We start from the raw sequence: 26,014 nt of genomic DNA on the forward strand, positions 1-26,014 counted from the left end.
TAAAGGGAGTTTCTTTACACATTGAATTATATCTACCAATCTTACCATAGGCTAAACTCTTCTGAAGAGCCTACATCATTTAAGTAGTCCCCCTAATGTGTCTGGAGTCATTTTTGACCAGGAGCTCAGAAGCCAAAGGTATCATTCTGGTAATGAAAGCGGACAGAAGCAGCATTCTTGTGCCAGGTGACTTGCCTGCTAACCCCACAAAACCTATCTAACCCCAGTATGTGTAAATGTAGAGTGTGATAAAATACTCATCATTGCCTAGTAAAGTGGAGAGCAACAATGCTTAAAGAATTTGACACTATCAAGATATAGTAGTTCACCTGACTGGTCCCTTTTCCCTGCACCACTGGCTACAATATGTTAGATCTTTCAGAATGTTATTTCAGCTGTAATGCCACCTCTCCTATAGTAGCAAACAGTATAAAGAGCAAAATAATGGGAAAATTAATTGGTCCACATTCCCCTCCAACATTAAATGTTAGAACAGGGTTTCACACCCCTAGGTGGATTTAGATTACAGGCTCAGAAACTACATTACAACGGATTCAAATTTTCTTAACATGTTTAAATACAAGGCAACATTGTGTGGATTATAGGCAAATGGTACTGCCTGGGGTTTAGATTAGAGTGATGCTGGAAAAGCACAGCAGGTCAGGCAGCATCCGAGGAGCAGGAAAATCGATGTTTCAGGCAAAACCCCTTCATCAGGAATGGAGGCAGGGAGCCTTCAGAGTGGAGAGATAAGGTGTTGGGGAGAAGGTAGCAAAGAGTACCTTCCCCCACCCCCCACCTTACCCCACCCCCACCTTACCCCAGTTCCAACCTTCCAGCTCAGCACTGTCCCCATGGCCTGTCCTACCTGCCAATCTCCCTTCCCACCTATGTGCTCCACCCTCCCCTCTGACCTATCACCTCCATCCCCACCCCCATTCACCTGTTTGTACTCTTTGCTACCTTTTCCCCACCCCCAACCCATCTCTCCACCCTGGAGGCCCCCTGCCTCCATTCCTGATGAAGAGCTTTTGTCCGAAACATCGATTTTCCTGCTCCTCAGATGCGGCCTGACCTGCTGTGCTTTTCCAGCACCACTCTGATCTAAACTTTGTTTCTAGCATCTGCAGTCCTCACTTTTGCCTAAATGGTACTGCCTGCCTAACTTGCCTGTGTTTATTTAGTCCAGGTTCTCATGTGACTGGAAAATCTAGTCCTGTATCCTGAGGGAGTGAAACATCTGGAACATTGTCAAAGATGTGTGCAATGGTGTTTTTGAATCTTTCCTGACAACATTGGAACACCTAATTCTTGAGCATAGTTGGAGCTCATTTATAGTGTAATTAAAATAGAAAATGCTGGAGGTACATAGGTCTTTTAGTATCTGAACAGGGAAAAGTAGTCAACATGTCTGTTTAATTACTGACAGACTTTTTAAAAAAAACTGCTAAAAATTCAGAATTAGAACAGAAAACACAGGAAATAAAAAATCAGTTATTTATGGGCACTATAGAATTGCAGTGATTAAGTGAAAAGTTTGAAGAGAAGAAAATTCTGTCTATGCTTCACTTTTTATATTTAATTGGTAAGTAATTGAATTAGTTTAGTGAGTGTCACTGAGCACCCTTCACCACAATATGGTATTGTTTGAGTTGTAGTTCAATGTTCAAAACCAGGTTTTGAGTTAAAATTGTACATCTCTCTATATATCTTGTGAATTTTTGAAAGGTTGACACTGTCTGGTTGTTTTGAATGGAAGAGGAAGGCATAGTAATGCTAATGTCCAAAATGGACATTGTCCCCACTGCTGCTTCCTTTCTTCCATTTACATGTGCAAAATATTGGCAAATTACATTTAGTATCTTCTGTAAACAAAAATGAAAATCATGTAAAAGTGCTTGGTTTCTCAGAAGTAGGGATTGAAGCTCAAAGTAACAACATCTGCATTGAAGGAGCAAAGAATCGAAGAGAAGGTATCCAGGACATGTATAAATCCAAGCATAGAGTTGGCATTGGAATAATATTCCTAGTGCCATTCTTAGGTCCTTTTCCCGAGGTTTCACTCACAAAATGCAATTCATACACACCAACTTCTGCGAACAGTTAACATAGAACAATACAGCACAGAACAGGCCCTTCAGCCCACGATGTTGTGCCGAACATTTGTCCTAGTTTAAGCACCTATCCATGTACCTATCCAATTGCCGCTTAAAGGTCACCAATGATTTGGACTCTGCCACTCCCACAGGCAGCGCATTCCATGCCCCCACCACTCTCTGGGTAAAGAACCTACCCCTGACATCCCCCCTATACCTTCCACCCTTCACCTTAAATTTATGTCCCCTTGTAATACTCTGTACCTGGGGAAAACGTCTCTGACTGTCTACTCTACCTATTCCCCTGATCATCTTATAAACCTCTATCAAGTCACCCCTCATCCTTCACTGTTCCAATGAGAAAAGGCCGAGCACTCTCAACCTATCCTCGTACGACCTATTCTCCATTCCAGGCAACATACTGGTAAACCTCCTCTGCACCCTCTCCAAAGCTTCCACATCTTTCTTAAAATGAGGCGACCAGAACTGCACACATTACTCCAAATGTGGCCTTACCAAGGTCCTGTACAGCTGCAACATCACCTCACGGCTCTTGAATTCAATCCCTCTGCTAATGCACGCTAATACACCATAGGCCTTCTTACAAGCTCTATCCACCTGAGTTGCAACTTTCAAAGAGCTATGAACATTGACCCCAAGATCCCTCTGCTCCTCCACCTTACTAAGAACCCTACCGTTAACCCTGTATTCCACATTCTTATTTGTCCTTCCAAAATGGACAACCTCACACTTGACAGGGTTGAACTCCATCTGCCACTCCTCAGCCCAGCTCTGCATCATATCTAAATCCCTTTGCAGCTGACAACAGCCCTCCTCACTATCCACAACTCCACCAATCTTCGTATCGTCTGCAAATTTACTGACCCACCCTTTGACTCCCTCTTCCAAGTCATTAATAAAAATTACAAACAGCAGAGGACCCAGAACTGATCCCTGCGGAACTCCACTTGTAACTGGGCTCCAGGCTGAATATCTACCATCTACCACCACTCTCTGACTTCAACCGGTTAGCCAGTTCGCTATCCAAATGGCCAAATTCCCCACTATCCCATGCCTCCTGACTTTCCGCATAAGCCTACCATGGGGAACCTTATCAAATGCCTTACTAAAATCCATGTACACTACATCCACTGCTCTACCCTCATCCACATGCTTGGTCACCTCCGCAAAGAATTCAATAAGACTTGTAAGGCAAGACCCACCCCTCACAAATCCGTGCTGGCTGTCCCTAATCAAGCAGTGTCTTTCTAGGTACTCATAAATCCTATCCTTCAGTACCCTTTCCATTATTTTGTCTACCACCGAAGTAAGACTCACTGGCCTGTAATTCTTGGGGTTATCCCTATTCCCTTTTTTGAACAGGGGCACAACATTCGCCACTCTCCAGTCCCCTGGTACCACCCCCGTTGACAGTGAAGACGAAAAGATCATTGCCAACGGCTCTGCAATTTCCTCTCTTGCTTCCCACATAATCCTAGGATGTATCCCGTCAGGCCCGGGGGACTTGTCTATCCTCAAATTTTTGAAATGCCCAACACATCTTCCTTCCTAACAAGTATCTCCTCTAGCTTACCAGTCCATTTCATACTCTCCTCTTCAACAATACTGTTGTCCAAGCTGCAAAGGGATTTAGATATGATGCAGAGCTGGGCTGAGGAGTGGCAGATGGAGTTCAACCCTGTCAAGTGTGAGGTTGTCCATTTTGGAAGGACAAATAAGAATGTGGAATACAGGGTTAACGGTAGGGTTCTTAGTTGTGGGCGGCACGGTGGCACAGTGGGCGGCACGGTGGTACAGTGGTTAGCACTGCTGCCTCGCAGCGCCAGAGACCCGGGTTCAATTCCCGCCTCAGGCGACTGACTGTGTGGAGTTTGCACATTCTCCTCGTGTCTGCGTGGGTTTCCTCCGGGCGCTCCGGTTTCCTCCCACAGTCCAAAGATGTGCACGTTAGGTGAATTGGCCATGTTAAATTATCCGTAATGTTAGGTAAGGGGTAAATGTAGGGGTATGCGCAAATGGGTGGTTTGCGCTTCGGCGGGCCGGTGTGGACTTGTTGGGCCGAAGGGCCTGTTTCCACACTGTAAAGTAATCTAATCTAATACGGTCCCTCATTTGTAAATACTGAAGAAAAGTACTCATTCAAGACCTATCTCTTCCGACTCAATACACAGTCTCCCACTACTGTCCTTGATCGGACCTATCCTCGTTCTCGTCATTCTCATGTTTTTCACATACGCATAAAAGGCCTTGGGGTTATCCTTGATCCTACCCGCCAAAGATTTTTCATGCCCTCTCTTAGCTCTCCTAATCCCTTTCTTCAGCTGCCTCCTGGCTATCCTGTATCCCTCCAACGCTCTGTCTGAACCTAGTTTCCTCAACCTTATGTAAGCCTCCTTCTTTCTCTTTACAAGACATTCAACCTCCCTCGTCAACCATGATTCCCTCACACGACCATCTCTTTCCTGCCTGACAGGTACATACATAACAAGGACACGTCGTATCTGTTCCTTGAAAAAGTTCCACATTTCAGCCACATCCTTCCCTGACAGCCTATGCTCCTCAGATCCTGTCTTGCTAGTTTATTAAAGCCTATACAAGCTAGGTGACTTCTTTGACCACCTTCACAGACGTGCAAAGTCGAGTCAAAAGAGGCCCTGAACAAAGGAAAATACATCCCCATTATACAGGTCAGTTAGTAATGCTCACAGATGCTCTGGCCATTCTCCCACAGTCACATGCCACTCAAGACAATCCCCAGCCACTCCCTCACAGTCACATGTTACCCCAGGTACAATGGTAGGATGATATCATCCTTGGACATCATGCAAATGTAAATGCCCTAATCCTGTGGAATCGTTATACAAATGACTTCCTGACTCAATGATTCCCCAAGACAATATAGTTGCAATATACCTAGCTTCAGGAGATGGTTAGAAAGCATTTCTGAATGGAAGAGATTGAATGATAGTTTAATTTGATAATAGTAGAGGAGTAGTAGCAAATGACTGTCCAAATGGAGTGGGGGTCTTGCATTAATATCGTCCCCACCCACTTCCAGAATGTTCATTAGTGTAGTTTAACTCTTTAATGTCCAGAGAGAGAGTGTCCCATTTAATTTTTTAACATTACACCATGCTCAGGGATACTGGATCACCTAGGTATGGAGTATATAGGGGAAAGCTGTTGATTAGTATTGTTTGTGTTATAGGAAGATTCTGCATTGACTACTAAGGAACTTTGAGAAGCATTGTTTACAGCAACAGGAATAGGCCTTTAAGCCCACATGAGGCCATTCCGAAAGATCATTACTTCCACTTTAATGCTTTATTTTTACCGCAACACAATCCCTATGTTCCTTTATGTTTTATGGTATTTAGAAATTTAATAGTCTCTAAACATTTTAAATGTTCTTCCATGGTCCTCTGTGGTCAAGAGTTTCAAAGATTAACAGCCCTTTGCGAAAAGTAAAACTTCACCTCAGTCGTGAAAAGCTCTCTCCTTATTTTGAAGTTGTACCCTTTTGTTCTCGACTCCCCAACCAGAGTGAACAACTTACCGGGTCTACCTTGTCTATCCTTTTAAGTAATTTGTAAGTTTCAATGAGGTCACCTTGTTCTTTGATTCCCTAGAATGCCCAGTTTTCCCAATGTTTCTTCACAAGACAGTCCCACCACCCCAGGAATAAGCCTGATGAACTTTTGTTCTACTCTTTCCATGGCAATAACATCCTTCCCAAGTTGAGGCTAAAATGACGCAGCTCTTCCAGATGCAGTCCAACTAAGGTCCTCTACAATGGAGAAAGGCTTTATTGCTCCTGTACTCCAATCCCCTTATAATAAATTGCTATGCCTTCATTGACTGTGTGCAGGTTATTTTAACACCAACACTTTCTAACCTCTTACCATTTAAGAAATACTCTGTCCATCTTCCTACCCAAATGGAAAACTTCACACTTGTTCACATTATATTTCATCTGCTATTTTCATGCCCACTCACTAAGTCTACCCAAATCCTCTTGGGGATGAGAGAATATCGTAAAAGCCTTCTGAAAATTCAAGTAAGCCATGCTCACCAATATCCCTCTAACAATTGTGATACATCCTCCAAACTCTGAGAGGCTCATCAAGCAATACAAACAAGCTGATTGTGCCCAGTCAGAACATTATTATCCAAAGTACTAATTTATCACATCTTTTCTGATAGATTGTAGGTTTTTTTTCTTAGTACTGATGTTAGGCTAACAAATTTGTTTCTCTGTTTTCTCTCTCAATCGCTTCTTAAATTTGGAGTATCATTTTTAGCCCTCCAATCTGCAGAAATTATTCCAGAACCCATAGAATTTTAGGAAATGATCATCAATGCATCCACCGTGTTTAAAGCTCCCTCATTCATTGTACTGGAATGTCAAATCAGGTTCTGTTGATTTATCAACCTTCAGTCACATTGATTTCTCCAGCACAGCTTTTCTACAAATGCTGATTCCCTTCAGTTTCTCATGCACCCTTGTTCCTTGCATCTCTAATTCTGGAGAAATTTCTTGAATTCATCTCCTTGATAGATGCAAAGTAAGCATTTACCATTTCATTATTCTCCATTATAAATTCTTCAGACTCTGCCTGTCTTGGATACAAATTTGTCTTAGCTAAATGTTTCCTTTTTGTGTACCTGTAAAAGCTTTTATAGTTTATTTTTGAGAGTTTCGTAGTTTACTTATTCTATACTCGTTCTATCAGTTTTTGGTCCTCATTTGCTGTATTCTAAATTGGGTTTACTATTATTTCAAGTAGCTTTGCAGACGTCTCTTTTAATCTTCTACCATCCTTAACTTTTGTTATTCATAGTTGCCGAATGGGATTTTGTATTTTGAAGGAACTTATAGTTGCTGTAAACTATGTAATAATTTGTTAAAGATTATCCATTACCTATGTACCATCATATCTGTTAAAGTATTGTCCCAATCCACCTCACCTAATTTGTACCTCATGCTTTATTCATTTCCTGTTTTCAAATTAAGCTTCCTGGCTTCAGATTATCTAACCCACTTTCAAACATAATGTAAAGTTTTTGTATCGTGCTGTACAGGACATTGGTAAGGCCTCTTCTGGAATAGTGTACCTCGATGTGGAAAGGATATTATTAAATTGAAAGGGTTCAAAAAAGATTTACCAGGATGTTGCCAGTAATGGAGTGTTTGAAATATAAAAATAGAGTAGATAGACTGGGACATTTTTCACTTGAACATAGAAGGTTGAGGGGTAACTTGTAGAGGTTTAAGGAACCTTGATGGGCATAGACAAGGTGAATAGCAAGGGTTTTTTCCCTCAGGAAGGGGGGTTCAAAACTAGGGAGCGTATTTTTAAGGTGAGAGAAGAAAGTTTTAAAAAGGACATGAAGGGCAATTTTTTTTTAAACACAGTAGTTCGTGTGTGGAATGAACTGCCAGAGGAAGTGATTGATGCAGGAATAGTGACAGCATTTAAAAGACATTTGGACAAGTACATGAATAGGAAAAGTTTGGGGGGACATGGGCCAAACGCAGTCCCTTCAGGACTGAAGGGTCTGTTTCCATGCTGTATGACTAAAGATTATTAATTAGACCTTTTTTTTTACTATATATTTCTTGATCTAAAACAGCTTGTTTGTCCCTGAATATATTGTTCTAGAAAACTATCCCAAATGTATTCCAGAAACTCATTCTCCACTGCACTGGTGCTTATTAGATTTGCCTGAGCCATATGTAGATTAAAATTACCCAAGCTGCGTGTTTCATTAATCTTCTGATTAATATCATACCCCACATCACCACTCCTGTTTGGTAGTCTATAAGCAACTCCTACCAATGTTAGCTATTTTTGTTTCTTATATCACAGTCATAGAAATTTACAGCATGGAAACAGATCCTTTGGTCCAACTCATCCAGGCTGACCAGATAGCCTAACCTAATCTTAGTCTAGTTTGCCAGTGCTTGACCCGTATCCCTCTAAACCCTTCCTATTCATATACCCATCCGGATGCCTTTTAAATGTTGTAATTGTACCAGCATCCGCCATTATCTTCTGTGTAACTAAACATTCCAGGCTTACAGGAGTGTTATTAAACACAGAAGGAGATATTAGAGCATGTGACCAAAAACGTGGTCAGAGGTAAAGCGCATCTTTAAAGTAGGGGAGCGCAGTAGAGAGATTTAGGCATGGAATTTGAGAGCTCAGGGCGTTGAGAGCTAAAGGCATGGCCAACAACAGTTAAACTATTTAAAATTAGGAATGCCTGAGAACTGTGTGGGAGTGAGAGGATTGATGAACATATATGGGGGCAAAATGGATGGTGGAACACTGGTGAAGAGTAGTAATAGATTGAGTTGAGATCATAGAAGATTTGACAACTGGAGTGAGGATTTTAAAATCAATGCAGTGTAGATCGGCAAGTAAGGAGGCATGAGGAAAGAACAAAAAGAAAGGTCTCTGAAAAGGTGAAAAGCAGTGAATAAATTCTAAAAGGGAGGATAATGGGACATACACAAAGACATAAAAGATGAGTCTGAAGTTGAAAATTACAACAGCAGAATCTTTTGCCAACTCCTGCTATTGGAATAAAATGGGAGTAGTATTATAATCTGACATTAAGTTCACAAATGTTAAGTTCAGACTTTGAAAGTGCCTAATTAAAGATAAGCTGCTGTTCCTCAACCTTTCATTGAGCTTCATTTTAGAACTATGTAGGAGGCTGAGATCAGAGTGGAAGAGAGAATTAAAATGACCAACAACCAGAAATTTGGATCTTGACTGCAGACTGAACAAGTGTGCTCTGCAAAATAATCACCCAGTTTACTTTTGATCTTCACAAAGTAGAGGAGAGTGTGTTGTGTGGAGCAAATATGGTCCACTAAACAAAATGATGTAGTAGTAAATTGCTATTTAAATGGAGAAAACATTTGGGGCTTTAGACAGTGAGAACATCAGGTGATGTATCCTTTATACTTGGGAAAGAAAGGGTTTATTGGGTGATTGAAGAGTGAAACCAGTGTTTGTTCTCCATCTCTGCTGCCTGATCTGCTGAGTATTTCTAGCTTTTCTTTTTCATTTTCAGGTTGTCAATATTGGTTAAGTTTTTAGTGGAAATAAGTCCTTTTTGTTTTTGATACCAAAATCGGGACTTGTAGTGAAGTGCCCTAGCCACTTATACCTCGACAAAGTCTCAACAGTGTTTTTCATTCATTATTCCATTTGCAAAGTTAATTCTTGGAAACTCTTGCTCATCCTTTTGATGTCAAAATGAGTTGCAATCACCTGGAAGCTAAAACAAAACTAATATATATTAGAAGTGTTCGAATTTAAAAATCTGTTCTAGCATTTGAATTGAATTAGGTTTATTGTCACATACTCTCACGAGTACAGTGAAAAGTTTACAAGTCATCACCTATGGTGCCACCTTAGATCCAAAGGGATCTAGGTACAGAAATTTAGGTACAAGCAGAAAGGAAACAAAGTTTAGTAAGGAAGACTGTAATGTTTAACTTTTTAAAAAGTAGAAAAACAAAGAAACAATGTAGCTCTTTTTATTTTGATAGCTTTCATCTATATTCTCTCTTTGATCACTTCCAATCTGACTACGATTTATCTGTTTGATGAATGCTCCGCACAAAAACATACATTTCCTTTTTCAAATGTATAATGCCAAAATATTTCATTTTACATAAAAGCTTTCTGGACTCGTGAGGTTGGGAAAGGCACAAACCTTCGGTTTCACTTGCACATACTATCCTTGTGAACTTTCAGCAGAAAATACAGGCAGGAATGATACTTCTTCTTTCCCAGCTACTCTGAAGCCACATTACTGTGTTCTGTTTCACAGAGCAAATCACTGATGGATTCCTAGTCTCATGCAGCAGAGGATTTATTCTTTCCCAACATATCAACTTCCTGTAAATCTGAGAGCGGTTTCTGATTACTGTACAAAACTGTGTAATGTTTCAAATTCTGTTCACATACAGTAATTTTATTGCCTCTTTGGTTTCTTGAGCATTGCATGTTGGGTTGTGGTTAAAGGATAGTTTGTAATTGAGCATGTTGTAGTTTTTGCAGTGTCAGCAGCCTTTCCTTATGTTGCTTGTTAACCAACCTCAGCTCAGAGCTGAGATCAGCAGCTCCATCACTGGGAAAGAATGGAATCCCCTTCAAAATGTCACTTATTCTTCTAATGTGGAGGTGCCAGTATTGGACTGGGGTGGGCAAAGTAAAAAATTATACGACACCGGATTATAGTCCGGTGCAAGCTTTCGGAGCTCTTGTTCCTTCAGGCAGCTAGTGAAAGAGATACATTGGGCACAGAATTTATTGTTAAAGATCAAAGAATCATATAACTTGTGTGAATGTATTGAACAAACCTAGGTGGCTATTAAGTGTTTAATTGGTTAGAATGGGGGTGCAGGTTTTGATTGATTATTCTTCTGACATAGCAGCTTTACACCTGGGAGCAATATCACATAACCTTGTTGAGTGCATACAGTATGTCTTTTTAAGAATGCAGAGAGGGTAGAGAGTGTAGAATGTTACTGTTTTGAAACAAATGACCATGAGAGAGCTATTTTCATTTGACGTTGAGTCATCAATCAAACAATAAATATAAGATTCTGGATTGGTGGTGCTGGAAGAGCCTCGGATGCTGCCTGAACTGCTGTGCTCTTCCAGCACCACTAATCCAGAATCTGGTTTCCAGCATCTGCAGTCATTGTTTTTACCTAATAAATATAAGAAACAAGAGTCAGCCTCCTTGCGATTTCAGAAAGCAAAACCTGATTCCATTGCTACATTTAGCATTTCAAATTGCATTGCAGCAGTGTTGTCAATGTTCCTTGGCTGGATTTTGTAGTCCTGAAAGTAGCAGTACTCCTCTTGGATTGGAGATGTCTGCAGACTCTACTGTTTGCAGAGAGCATTGCAACACTTGTGAGGATCTTGATCACTAAATAGTTTCATCTTAATTATTGATAAAATCATAGTTTAAAACATCTGATCATACTGCAAAATGTCAGATCATTGCCTGTCATCTATCCAAACATTTAAAGAAAAAGAATATATTAACATGGGTAGGATGCTGTACAGTTTAACTGTGATGGTCATGCTGACGTTTGCATGATGTTTGGTCAGTGTAGTAACATATGTAACAAGTCAAGAGGTTTTATCATATCCCTGCATTGCCTTGGGAAAGAGGTCTGACAACAACCTGATGTGAATTCTAATCCCCACCATTCCTGATCATGTGTCCGGTGCATGTACAGAATGAACTTACAGGGGAAATAGTGGAGGGTGGTAAAATTACAACATTTTAAAAGGCATCTGGATGGATATATAAATAGGAAGGATTTAGAGGGATATGGGCCAAATGCTAACAGATGGGACTGGATTAGTTTAGGATATCTGGTCAGTATGGACGAATTGGACTGAAGGGACTATTTCAATCTCTAACTCTATCTGATACAGTTCAAATAGAAACATGTAAGAATGTGAATTGCATAAAATTGCTTTGAGGAAAGAACCATTCTTGACACGTCGCTCTTTGCTACGAGCCTGCCTGTGTTGTAAGATAGATGGAGAAACCCAAGAGATAGTGAGCAATTTCTAAGTTTACCAAACTGGTGGTTTTCATTGTGTGAATATCACATGATAGTCAGCATTTTGGAAGAGGCAATGAGTCAAGAACTATTTCTCAATGCTTGGCAGAAAATGTGAGTCATATACATTTATGCCTCATTATTGAACATGAATATGGTAAACACTACATAGAGTGGGATTCAAGTGACAAATAAAGTTGACAGGAATCTGCTGTAACTTTCCTCAGGAAATTGCCAAATTAAATGAGATGCTCTTCTCTAAGTGTAAGGATGAGAAAAGATCAAATTTGATCTAATTTTTTACTTTTTTTAAAGAAACTGGCAAGACAGCCTCTAGGGACGATGAACAAAAACTCTAAAGTTCAATGGAAACTGTCAAAATAAACTTTTCAAAACTAAGATTAAAATGTCATTTCTAGTGTAATTTGCTTTCTGTCAACCTGTGGTCCTATTAAATGATGGAATTTTAACAATCAACCTTTATCAGTTAGTCCAGTGATTCTGAAATGGGATCTGCAGATCAGTGGGCTTAAAGGCATTTTCCACAATGTCTGCCGCACATAACCAGTGTGGGTGGGTTACTGCTTAAGGCACCATGATTAAGCCTAATTGATTTGAGTGGTGGCTGGAGGCATCTTAGTGGATCATCCACCTGCCCAGTTCCATCAACACATTGGGCTTCTTTGCCCCTAGTGATTTCACCCTTCTGCCAATAAAAGACAGAATGCAGCAAGAAATAGGTACACCATCTCACTAAGTGTAAGTAAATAACTTGTTTTCCTAATGGCATGATCAACACACTGTAAAAGCAGCATGTTTTATTTATGGATATTATGTAATGATGTGGATGTTTGTGATTGTTAATTCATTTGGAAGAAGGTCCTTCACCAAAAAAATAGTTTCAAGGAATGGTGTGTTAGTCTGCAGCAGTTAAGACATCTTGTACTGCAATGGTAGTGCCCCTACTCCTGGGCCAGAAGTTAATTAAGTTCCACTCCAGGACTTTATGATGATGGGAGGTATATTCATAATGTGATCTAACAGGCTAATTATCGGTCTGTAAATCCTCTAAAATGCTCCACAGATGATAAGTGGGAGAATTTCCTGGTCAGAAGACCATGACAGACCACTGCAGTACTTTACTAATAAAAATCAAAGACAGTCCAGTGTAAGTTCCAGTACCATCTTAGAGTTTGGTACTTGAAAGAGGAGGTGATCTCCTATGATGTGAGGGAAAATGTCATTATTGGAAACGTTTGTGAGCCAAAAATCAGAATTCAGTTGTTTTCCATGTACATTGCATGTCAAGTCTCAATTTTTCATGTAATGTATTTTCATATTTTCTGAAAGAATTGCTACCAAATTTGAATGACTCAATACTAATTGTTTGTACAATCTTCCAGTATTTCTGTCCATTGATTGACTGTTTGATCAATGAAATCATGTTTGCACATCTGCTGCCCTTGTTCTCTCTGATGCTAGAGGTTGAGAGTTTGGAAGTTGCTATTGAAAGATCTTTGGGAATTGCTTCCATGCACCTTGTATATGGTGCTGTTTTAGGCAAGATGAAACCGCTCCTCAGGGGTCCACGTTACCATTTTTCATTTCTTTGCAATCCTAAAAACAGTAATAGTATCACCTCTTGACCTTCTTTTACAATAAAACATAAATAGCTTACAAGATCTCTTAAAAGATCTTACAAGATAGCTTAAAGAATGCAATTTAATACACCACTAGTATTCAGCTGCTTGCTAATTAGAATGTTGATTGGTAAAACAAAGAATTGCAAATGCTGGAGATCTAAAAGGATAACCAAAATTGTTGGTGAAACTCAGCAGGTCTGTGGGAAGAAAGCAGAGTTAACATTTTGAGACTGGTAACTTTTTTTCATTAGAACTGATAGCTAGGAATATCTGGTATTTTTGTAGAGAATGAGGTTGGGAGAGGTGAGTGAATAGGTGGAGGTGGAGCCCACAGAGAGAGGGAGTGCAGTATGAAAGAGGTAGATAAACAAGGTTATTATGGTGGCAGGGCAGAAGAGAAACCGAAGAAGTGATAATGAGAGCTGAGGGTAGCAGAGAATTGGTAGTCTGTGCTGAAAGCAAACCATATAATGTGATAATACAAGTGGATGAAAATGGGTTGGCTGTGCTAAAAAGTAAAGCAGAAATTTACCTGTGCTTTATTCAATCTAGCCTACTGTATTTGCTGTTTAGTGTGGAATCCTCTACACTGGGGAGACAAGTGCAGTTTGCTTTTCAGAACTTCTACCTTCTCCGTAAAAATGACCCAGAGCTTCTAGTCACCTGATCTCTCCCCAGCTCCCCCACGACATCTTCAGCATAAATACTAGGATTTCCTAGCCGCTATCAGTTTTTCAAGAAGAGTCACCGGGCTCAAAACGTTAAATTTACTTATCTCCCATAGATGCTGCCAGACTTGCTCAATTCCTCCAGTAATTTCTGTCCTCGGCATAAATACCAAAATAATGTACGAGTGAGATGACTGTGAATAATGCATATTTGGAAATGGCACATATTGCTTTGAATATTATAGAGTTCAATATATTAAGAACTTTGCTCCACAGCATTGACTTCAGCTTGTTATACAATAACTGTACAACAACAATTAGTGTATTGTGGAATTCATTGTCTCGTGTGGTACTTAGATGCTGGGCTAGGTGCCAAATTCTGATGGTGTAAGACCTGAACATCTCATCTTTTTAACCAAAGTTTTGAAAGCCTCTAGTAATTTTGAACTAATGCCACGTTATCACTGACATTATCTTGTCCACCATATGGAGAAAGTTAAAAAGCACACCACTATCTGCAATATAATGCATGCTATCTTGAATATGCAGTAACTGTTTGGTTAAAGGCAAGGAAGTGGGCGAAGCTGAGGATCAAGAGCTGAAAGGAAGACATTATTAATTTTTTGTGAAGGTCTGTACTCAACATGTAAAGTTTGGCGTTTGAATACATTGATCACAGAGGATCACTGAGTTTTTTTCTGGTTAGCCGCGGATACTGCTGTCCAGAAACTTGCTTTTTTGCATCTCATTTTTGTTGACTTAAAACCATGTGGTGCGTATCAGTAATGATGACCATGAAACACTAGATTATCATTGTTTTAAAATAAATTTGGTTCTTAAATGTCCTTAGGGAAGGGAAGCTGCTACCCTTGCCTAAGAAGCGACCCAGATCCACAGTGATTTGACTGATACTTTATCTGTCCTCTGAATTGACCCAGCAAGTCAAATAGGCTACGTGGGATCAGGATCTGATCCCAATCACTTGAGGTACAATGAGTTTAAAGTTTTAATGCTATATGTTCTTTGGCCATTGATTTCTATTGATGAAGGCAAGATTGCCAGATTGTGATAGCCCAGAAATCTGGTAGATCTGTTTCTTGGATCTTATTTTGTGTGATTGATCTCGTGAAATATGGGATTGTATCCATGGGAGTACAGTTTTTCTTGATAAAAGGCATGCATCTTTGTGCGATGATCATATATGCATATGTCTCATACATGTTTGGCATGTTATACTAATTAGTTATCTAGGTGCAGTTACACTGGTCAGTTTGTATCCGTTATTGTGTACACTGCATTCCTGGTTCATGGGCATACTAAAAGTGTAATTTAGAGTCAACTTTGGGGAGTGCATTTCTAAATATCAAATGCACTGCGTTTAGTGTTAATTTAAAATTCCCTTTGCTGTTGAGTTGAATAATTATCTAGTATTCAGTCACCCTCGAAATGCTGACTTTTCTGAGTGTCCAAGTCTGTGTTTAGTATAAAGAATGGTTGTTTTCTTTCTTTCTCTCTCCTCCACACCCAAGATTCAGGGTTATTTTGCTGCCTGTGAGGAGGAGACACCAGCAATTCGAAACCATGACAAGGTGCTGCAGAGGCTGTGTGAACATCTGGATCATGCACTACTTTATGGGTAAGGAATGACTTAGTTGCTGGATTAGTGGTGCTGGAAGAGTACAGCAGTTCAGGCAGCATCCAAGGAGCAGCGAAATCGACGTTTCTGGCAAAAGCCCTTCAACAGGAATAAAGGCAGTGAGCCTGAAGCGTGGAGAGATAAGCTAGAGGAGGATGGGGGTGGGGAGAAAGTAGCATAGAGTACAATGGGTGAGTGGGGGAGGGGATGAAGGTGATAGGTCATGGAGGAGAGGGTGGAGTGGATAGGTGGAAAAGGAGATAGGCAGGTAGGACAAGTCCGGACAAGTCATGGGGACAGTGCTGAGCTGGAAGTTTGGAACTCGGGTGAGGTGGGGGAGGGGGAAATGAGGAAACTGTTGAAGTCCACATTGATGCCCTGGGGTTGAAGTGTTCCGAGGCGGAAGATGAGGCGTTCTTCCTCCAGGCGTCTGGTGGTGAGGGAGCGGCAGTGAAGGAGGCCCAGGACCTCCATGTCCTCGGCAGAGTGGGAGGGGGAGTTGAAATGTTGGGCCACGGGGCGGTGTGGTTGATTGGTGCGGGTGTCCCGGAGACGTTCCCTAAAGCGCTCTGCTAGGAGGCGCCCAGTCTCCCCAATGTAGAGGAGACCGCATCGGGAGCAACGGATACAATAAATGATATTAGTGGATGTGCAAGTAAAACTTTGGATGTGGAAGGCTCCTTTAGGGCCTTGGATAGAGGTGAGGGAGGAGGTGTGGGCGCAGGTTTTGCAGTTCCCGCGGTGGCAGGGGAAAGTGCCAGGATGGGAGGATGGGTTGTAGGGGGGGCGTGGACCTGACCAGGTAGTCACGGAGGGAACGGTCTTTGCGGAAGGCGGAAAGGTGTGGGGAGGGGAATATATCCCTGGTGGTGGGGTCTTTTTGGAGGTGGCAGAAATGTCGGCAGATGATTTGGTTTATGTGAAGGTTGGTAGGGTGGAAGGTGAGCACCAGGGGCGTTCTGTCCTTGTTACGGTTGGAGGGGTGGGGTCTGAGGGCGGAGGTGCGGGATGTGGATGAGATGCGTTGGAGGGCATCTTTAACCATGTAGGAAGGGAAATTGCAGTCTCTAAAGAAGGAGGCCATCTGATGTGTACTGTGGTGGAACTGGTCCTCCTGGGAGCAGATACGGCGGAGGCGGAGGAATTGGGAGTACGGGATGGCATTTTTGCAAGAGGTAGGGTGGGAAGAGATGTAATCCAGGTAGCTGTGGGAGTCGATGGGTTTGTAAAAAATGTCAGTGTCAAGTCGGTCGCCATTAATGGAGATGGAGAGGTCCAAGAAGGGGAGGGAGGTGTCAGAGATGGTCCAGGTAAATTTAAGGTCAGGGTGGAATGTGTTGGTGAAGTTGATGAATTGCTCAATCTCCTCGAGGAAGCACGAGGTGGCGCCAATGCAGTCATCAATGTAGCGGAGGAAGAGGTGGGGAGTGGTCCCGGTGTAATTACGGAAGATCAACTGCTCTACATAGCCAACAAAGAGACAGGCATAGCTGGGGCCCATACGTGTGCCCATGGCTACCCCTTTGGTCTGGAGGAAGTGGGAGGATTCAAAGGAGAAATTGTTAAGGGGTGAGGACCAGTTCAGCCAAACGAATGAGAGTGTCGGTGGATTACTTTGCACCTAACATCCAATGAGTTATCCTTGAAGTGTTGTCACTTGCTCTGTTAATGTTGTCTTTTAAACTTAGAACACCAGAGGAATTAGATTAAGGTCTGAGACTATTTCCATGAGCCAGCCCTTGCGTGCTATAAGCTAGAATATGACTTTACATATACTTTAAATATTAATCCTGAACCAGCGTATATACTGTAAAACTTGTACATTTTTTTCTACTGCTCAGGTAGTTGTCACATGTCACTTCCACGTTCTTTTCGTACATACTTTCTTGTCAATCTGTTCCGAGATATGACTCATCTCTGGAGCAGGTAGAACTTGAACCCAGGCCTCCTGACCCAGAGGTAGGTACACCAGCATCATACTGCAAAGGCCCATCCCAGGAGACCATATACAGATATAATGAAATTATGGTTTCCCTTTTTGAGTTTAATTTAATTTGATGTTAGGTGTTGCTGTTTCAACCACAAGTGTAACAATGGAAATTAATTTTTAAGATAAAAAATACATGCACGTGAATAAAATAAAAAATTATTTTTCTGCATATTTACAACTTTGGATGTGGGGACAAGTCCCTCCCGCTTCAACGCCTAATTCTGCCTTTTATTTGGAATTTTACTACATGCAATCATACAATCCTTTTCATTGTTAATAGCTTTGTATCTGAGCAGCATGATTACCAGCAATCTGTCACTTGATGTTGATATCAAGTCACAATTTATAAAAGTGCAACAGATGTGCCAAAGTTGCATATGTGTGTGGAATAACAGACTGACTGCAAACAGGAAACTGTCAAGAATGTATCCTTAGAGCATTTCTCAACAGTGGTGAAACATGGACAATATATGCTACGCAAGAGGAAAGGCTATCTGTTTCCACCCTTGCTGTCTTAGATATATCCTTAATAGCTCTTGGCAAGACAAGGCCACCAACCCAGGTCCTGGAGCATGCTGATCCAATCACTATTTCATCATTGCTAAGGCAATAGAATCTGCACTAGCTTGACCACAATTATCAGGTGGATGACAGCCCTAATCCCAAAATCCTTCCTTATGATGAAGTAGCCACACTGTTAGGATCTCCTAAGCATTCATGCCTCTGCTATACGGACACTTATGAACGAGATATTACGATTGTGGATATTGACATTGACAACTAGAAGATAGTTGCTGTCAGCTGTGATCTCTCAATGCTGACTGTTGGAAAGACGTTGGAGGTGGTGAGAAAAAACTTAAAGCTCGATGGGCCAGAAAGTCATGAACCTTCTCAACTCACTCCCTTTCTTCAGCATGCCAGGTATCTTCCTGAGGCACACCAGGTGATGCTCATGCAGTTGACTGCTATGCCAGAAGCCATCACCTTATGAAATGGAAGGCTGCGATCACCTTTGCTAAAGGGGCAGTATGTGACCTTGAACTTATTCTGTTCTTGTTACAGCAGTTTCACTTTGGCAACCAAGCATCTCCACACCTCATCCAAATGAAATCTCTGTGCAAGCCATCTTTGTCCCCTTTCTCCTGGGAGAGATTTTAAATGCAGAAACCATCTGAGTGAGGGCAACTTCAGAAAAAACAATGCTATTTACTCCAAAAGAGCATTATGAGATTGCAACCTAAGTTAACTTCTCTGCATAAATTAAAGTAGAACTGAAATGGGAAGGAATCTCAAAGTTATGAAAACATACTGATTTTACTTTAAAATTTCCATGTTAATTTTGCAGAAATGCAATGGTAGCAAGCAGTAGTATAAAATACCTAATTTAAAAAAATAAATTATGACACTAATTAATCTTAAGAAATACTGTTTTTTTTAAAATCAGCTTGTGTTGGAGTACCAAAGGATCTCCCATCCACAGCCCTTCGACCTCATAGTCCTGGAACTGTGCACTGCCTGGTTCTACCTCTTGCCCAAAATTCATAAACCTGACTGCCCTGGTCGACCCATTGTCTCCGCCTGCTCCTGCCCCACCAAACTTATTTCCTCATACCTTGACACCGTCCTGTTCCCTTTGGTCCAGGAACTCCCTACGTACATTTGGGACACCACCCTCCATGACTTTCATTTACCTGGCTCCAACATCTCAACTTCACCATGGTCATCCAATCCCTGAACACATCCATCCTCCAAGACCTCAGTTTCTTCTTCTCCCGCCGACCCAACCAGTATCCCTCCACTGACACACTCCTTTGAATGGCTGAACTGGTCCTCGCCCTCAACAGCTTCTCCTTTTGAATCCTTCCACTTCCTTCAGATCAAAGGAGTAACCATGGGCACTGGTATGGGCCCCAGCTATGCCTGCCTGTTTGGATATGTGGAACAGTCCATCTTCTGTAGTTACACCAATACTATTCCCCACCTTTTCCTCTGCTAATTTGATGACTGTATCAGCGCCACCTCATGCTCCCATGAGGAGATTGAACAGTTCATCAACTTCACAAACACCTTCCATCCTGACATCAAGTTCACCTAGACCATCTCAGAAACCTCCCTCCCCTTCCTGGATCTCTCTGTCTCCATTTCTGGTGACCGACTCAGCACGGACATCTCCATCAAACCCACCGACTCCCACAGCTACCTGGACTACACCTCCTCCCACCCCCCTCTTCCTGTAAAAACGATATTCCTTACCCTCAATTCCTCCACCTCTGCTGTATCTGCTCCCAGGAAGAGCAATTTCACTCCAGGTCATCCCAGATGGCCTCTTACTTCAAGGACCACAATTTCCCCTCCCACGTGGTCAACAATGCCCTCCAGTTAATCTCCTCCACTTCCTGCACCTCCGCTCTTGAACTCCACCCCTCCAACCGTAAACAGGATAGTACCCTCCTGGTCCTCCCCTCCCTTCCACCCCCCAATCTCTGGATACAACTCATTATCCTCCGCCTTTTCCAGCACTTACAGTCACACCCCACCACCAGAGAGATATTTCCCTCCCGATCCCATCAGCATTCCTCCGAGACCATTCCGTCCGTAACTCCTTTGTTAGGTCCACACCCCCACCAATCCACCCTCCACTCCTGGCAGCTTCCCTTGACACTGCAAGAAGTGTAAAACCTGTGCCCACACCTCCCCCTCACCTCCGTCCAGGGCTCCAAAGGATCCTTCCATATCCAACAGAGATTTTCTGTACCTCCAGACACCTTCTCTTCTGTGTCCATTGCTCTCGATGTGGTCTCCTCAACATTGCGGAGACAGGATGCCAACTCGCGGAACATCAGAGAACATCTCTGGAACACACACACCAAAAAAACCCCCACTGCCCTGTGGCCAATTACTACAACTTCCTCTCCCATTCTGCCAAGGATATGCAAGTCCTGGTCCGCCTCCACTGCCAAAACCTAGCCACCCGATGCCTGGAGGAAGAGAACCTTGAGCTTCATCTTCTGCCTTGGGACCCTCCAACCAAACGGCCAATGTCAATTTCACCAGTTTCCTCATCTCCCCTCCCCCACCGGATCTCAGATCCAACCCTCTAACTCGGCACCACCCTTTTGAACTATCCCATCTGTCCATCTTCCTTCCCACCTATCCACTCCACCCTCTGCTCTGACGTATCACCATGACCACCCCCACCTGCTTCTACCTTTTGCCTTTCACACCTCCTTCTCCTACTCCTCCCCTCTCCCCCAGATCCTTCGACTCTCCTATTTCTTGGATGCTGCCTGACCTGCCTTGCCTTTCCAGTAATTGGTTGAGCTGCTTTTGACATTTGTGCTTGTTGGTAATATAATTGATATGCTCACCATTATAAATTGGCCATTTTTGTATGTTTTTCTTTGCAGCATAGATGTCAGATATTCAGTTATTTCTGGTGCACAGTGTGTTCTGGCTTGTGCACAGAACTGAGCACTATTTTGATATTCTGACTGATGTCTCACTTGTGTGTCTTTATTGTGCTGCTTGTTACGATTCTAAATTTGCTGTTTAGTTTGCAGGACATTTCCTCTGGGTACTGGGTATTGGTCGTCCATTTTACACGGAGTGAAGCGGTGAAGCAGATTGACGTGCTGCAGCATGTAGCTACGAACCTTGGTCGCAGTGAGTTTCAAACTACAGATATGCATCTAATCTATATCATGAATTTACATTTGTACTGTTTGATTTAAGAATAAATTTAAATTCTTTACTTTTATTTTTCCCTGCCCTGTTTTCATCCTCCTCTCCAACTCTGTTTCAACACCCACCACTATCTACATGTCAGGTTTTACCATTACCAGACCAATGCTGCCAAGTTTGATCGTGTTGTCAAGCAGGGCTAACACCATACTTGTTATAGTACAGGTCTTGGAGTAGTGTTAAGAAGCGGGAATCATGCCTGATTTTACACCCTCTCAAAGTGGCCCTGATGCTGTCCTGGCTTATTCCTTCTTGACCTATCTCACTCAACCCTTTTTCAACCTCTTAGGTCGGGCCTGGCTGTACCTTGCATTAAACGAGAATTCTCTGGAAAGCTACCTGAGGTTATTCTGGGAAAATCAAAACCTGCTTCATAAGTACTACTTCAAGTAAGTCCAACCTCATCAGAGCAAGTAGAATTATTAAAACCAGCAACATGTTAATTTAGAATTAAAGATTGTAATTCCACAGGCTAGTGACATATCACTGGTAGGAAAGCAGTAAATTCTGTTGTACGTACAATATACACGGGTGTATAAATTGATCTTTGCCTCAAAATTCCTCCAAAAACAGGTGTTGACTTATTTGCTGAGTTTTAAAGTGAACCTGGGTGTTCATCATCAGTCTCATTTAGGCACTGGATCTGCTTTGTAACACAACCTGTATCATCTGCTTGATCCCTTACACTGAGTTATAAGATAGTAGGTAAAATATCTTGTTTGTAGGATGAAATATTGGGACTGGCTGCTAACCAAAATATAAACTGTCAAGAGCTGAAACGGGCACAACTTCTATGCTGAATATATGCAAAAACATAATTCTTGGGCTAATAAAATGGTATCTTGTATGACACACATTGTAATATACAGTAATCACAGTCAAAAGCACTAATCAGGCATAGGGATGTTGGAGAATGATGGGTAATGTTATCTGGTGGTTCGTTGTTATATAGAATCCTTTTTATCCTTTCTGTAGAAGTATAATGAAGCTTTGGTATCAATGCAAGGGATATGATATGCTCCCCAGTTACCTACAGCCAGCAATTTTAAATTCAAGAAATAATGACATCATTACTCTGGGTGTAACACAAGGATGAGCTGACAGCAAAAGTGCTGTGTCAAAAGTACTTGCATTAGATAAATGCATGACCTATCACGTCATATGACCACCAGGCTGGTGGTTATATAACGCGATAGTGTGCATTAAGACAAGGCTTGCATTCATCGATGGTGCAATCCAGAAAACCTATGTATCATTAAATTTGCTGTAGTCTGGCAACGGGGGCAGTAAGGGTTTTGTAGTGGAGCCACCAAGTAATTTCACAGGGGTAAAGGGCAAGTGAGTATGAAGATATGCTCCCCAGTATCATAAGCCATTAGCTCCTCATCTCCACTCTCCACAGTCATGTTTAAGTCTAGAAAGATTATAAGACTCGGTATACATAGAATATTGCTCACATCTGGAGAAATTATTCTGATAAGAATGAGAATTCCATACATTTTTGCAGTTGGCTTAATATCTTAGCAGCAGTTTAAGCCATAAAATCAAAGGAAAATAACTAACCAAGACGATCTCGTACATGTATACTGGATCTCTTAAAAAGTATTGCTCCTGTGTTGCCATGCCCTGTGAATTTTGTGATTGTTTACGTACAAAGCATAGTGGTAAAAGTAATTAGATTTTAGAAATGTATGTAGTTAAATCAGCACTGTTCTCAATATAAGTTGCTCAGTCTCCTTTATCAAGTGGCATTCTCCATTGTATCTAAAATAATACACAAAGTAAGACATTGCATTTGTAATAGAAGAAAGTAAAACACTTGGATAAACAGAGATCAATGATCTTGTAGATATGTGATATCTTACTGTCGTGTTTCTTTTGAACCCTAAGGAATGCCTTAGTCTGCAGTCATGATCACCTGACTCTCTTCCTCACATTAGTGTCTGGCCTGGAATTCATTCGATTTGAGTTGGAGTTGGTAAGGAACATGCATTTAAGTGATATAGTGTAAGTTCTTAAAATATATGAAGGAATAGCATAAGACAGCAATGAGCCTTAAATGATGAGAAGAAGTATTTTTCTCAGCATCGATATTGCAGGACTGTCGAGAAGATTGTTTGTTTAATGGAGCTAGTAAAGACACATTGAGTTAAATGGGCCCTTCTGTGCTCTGTACAAGTCAAAATGTGGAATAATTATCATCTATATGTCAATATCTGTTTGCATTACGGCCTTGTTAGTGGCACAGGCTCCCTTTCTGGGAGGTCCACATGGCTGGCTGAAAAATTCACCAAGAGCAGTTTTAAGAATGTTTTTTTCTTGGCAGTTAGATTATAAGCAAGTTTCTTCTTGATCTGTGGCTGTCTCCAAGATTCAGAATCTATAACAAATATCAATTTCATGTATCTTACACAGTGTGAATGTAATTCTAAACCTGAGTTGCCCAACCAAGAGAACGTTAGGCCTAGCGAATGAGTGAACCTGTGAGATGCATGACTTGTATTTATTTTGGAATCTTGACTTGATTTACTTTTTGACAGGGATAAAGTTCACTATTCCTTACCTCCCTTGAGATTAACAATATTAATAATAAAGCAAACTGTACATGCTTGTGGAAGGTCTGGATCTAATGCAAGTGAAAAACATTTCAATCCATGTTCTGAACTGCCTCTAATACTGATGAAAGTGCAGACTTTATTAATAAGGAAATTTGTTTTTTTTTATTGGATCTTCACCGTAAAACTTCACAGTTAAGATGTTTTGTTTTGGCTCCTGGTCACTGTCTATTCACATGTTTGTTTCTTTAAATCTAGGACGTTCCCTACCTGGACCTGGCTCCATATATGCCAGAATATTATAAGCCGCTGCACTTGCTGGACTTTGAAGAGCGCCTGCCCAATTCTGTGCATGGTTCTGACAGCCTGTCACTCAATTCATTCAACTCTGTCACCTCCACTAATCTAGAATGGGACGATAGTGCCATCGCACCCTCCAGTGAGGGTAAGTTCTAATCTTTTGCTGTATCCAAAGAATCCAGTCATCTCATTGTAAACTCGTTCACATTGAGTGTATTCATGTGTTTAAGCTTATAATACTTGCAGTGATTTGTGGGAGTTTTGGCTGTTATATGAATCATACAGTACAGAAGAAGCCTTTTGGCCCATCAAGTCTGTACTGCAAATATATACCACTGCCTATACTAGGCCCTGGAATATTATGACACTTCAGTTGTTCATCCAAGTGCGTTTTAAAAGTTGAGGTTACCAGCCTGAACTACCCTCCCAGCATTGTATTCCAGATGTCCACCTTTTGTGGTGTACGGAGAGTAAAACCTACCATCTCTAGATTTATGAACTAGCATATTCCCGTCCTAATCACAATTCAGTGACCATTCAAGAAAAGAATGTTGGCAAATGTGGGATTGGATCTGCATGTGCTGTCCTCTGTGGTAGAATAAATAGTGCAATAGTAGTCAAAATGAAGATAAATAGAGGGCTTTTTAAAACCTTTGTTCAGTGTTGCCATACACTGCCTTTCAAAGGAAAGGTGGGGGGCATTAGGAAGAGTCTTGGAAATCACCTTCCCTAACCCCTGTAAGAGGTGCCCCCTCCACACCCACACATACACCCACGCACGCACGTGCACACACACACACGCACACCCCACTCTCCCTACCCCCACCCTCAAACAGAGCTAGAAAATGACTTATTGGAAGAACTGATAAGCTCACCCTTCTGTCCCCAACCTAAGGAATGAGGAGGGTATGCAACTACAACATGAATAACCCTGAGCAAGTAGCTGAAAATGATTGAGTCATTTAAAAATATCTCTTACCAAAAAGAGAACTTAATCATGTGTTAATCAATGCCATTTCCAATTAAGTTGATTGTTGGTGAGCTATAGTAAGGGTAGAAAAAATTAAGGCATCCTCAGGTATGATCCTTTTGTATCATGCAAATGGTTCAGCGGTTAATAACATGAGCATATACTGGGGTATATGAATAGTAGAGCACAGATTGCAAAGATGTCCTTTTGTAATTGAAATGCTTTGAAATGCATTGTCCATTACAAACATTCATTGCAAGACCATGTACAGTTGCATTGCAATAATGCAGCAAATATTCAACATCTTGAAGTCTTCTGCTGGTTTTTGTAAGTCACTTTGAGAGAAACCTGGGTAAAGTGTAGCTTGTTAGGTGTTTGAAGTTTGAATTGCAGCCATGATTTCATTGCAAGTCATAGATCATGAATCCAAGGGTTAGACAACAGGATTCTGTACTCCAGTGGGGTCTGGGAGGTCATTGTGTACCTTCAAGACAAAGGTCATGACACTGAATACAAGGACATGGAGATAGTATGGGACGAAGGCATTAAGAAAGAAGATCAGCCATGATTTAAAATGGTGGAGCAGATTGAAGGCACTGAATGGCCTACTTCTGCTTGTATGTTCCTAACTATTTCCAGTCTTTGTGGAATTTTGGACTAAGTAGTATATATTTTTTTAATAAATTAGTCAGCCCTTTTGAGAATGAACTTTAGGAATAATTTCCTCATGGAAAAGGTTGTAGAAGTTTGGTACCCTCTTATGGAAATGGCAGTTGATACTAGA

At 41.4% G+C, this 26,014-nt stretch overlaps 1 protein-coding gene across 3 annotated transcripts in view; it reads left to right on the plus strand.

Moving 5' to 3' along the window:
• Positions 1-26,014, plus strand: part of plekhm2 (pleckstrin homology and RUN domain containing M2) — a 67,069-nt gene that overhangs the window by 6,787 nt on the left and 34,268 nt on the right. For all 3 annotated transcript variants that reach the window (XM_087980487.1, XM_087980488.1, XM_087980489.1), the window contains exons 2-6: positions 15,568-15,674; positions 21,218-21,327; positions 21,695-21,794; positions 23,296-23,383; positions 24,219-24,405. In XM_087980487.1, the coding sequence (XP_087836613.1) occupies positions 15,568-15,674; positions 21,218-21,327; positions 21,695-21,794; positions 23,296-23,383; positions 24,219-24,405 (592 nt within the window). The remainder of the gene's footprint in view (positions 1-15,567; positions 15,675-21,217; positions 21,328-21,694; positions 21,795-23,295; positions 23,384-24,218; positions 24,406-26,014) is intronic.

The sequence above is a fragment of the Chiloscyllium plagiosum genome, unplaced genomic scaffold (assembly GCF_037043375.1).
Source record: "Chiloscyllium plagiosum isolate Xiang-an unplaced genomic scaffold, Cpla_swu_hap1 HiC_scaffold_37, whole genome shotgun sequence".
Classification (NCBI taxonomy): domain Eukaryota; kingdom Metazoa; phylum Chordata; class Chondrichthyes; order Orectolobiformes; family Hemiscylliidae; genus Chiloscyllium; species Chiloscyllium plagiosum.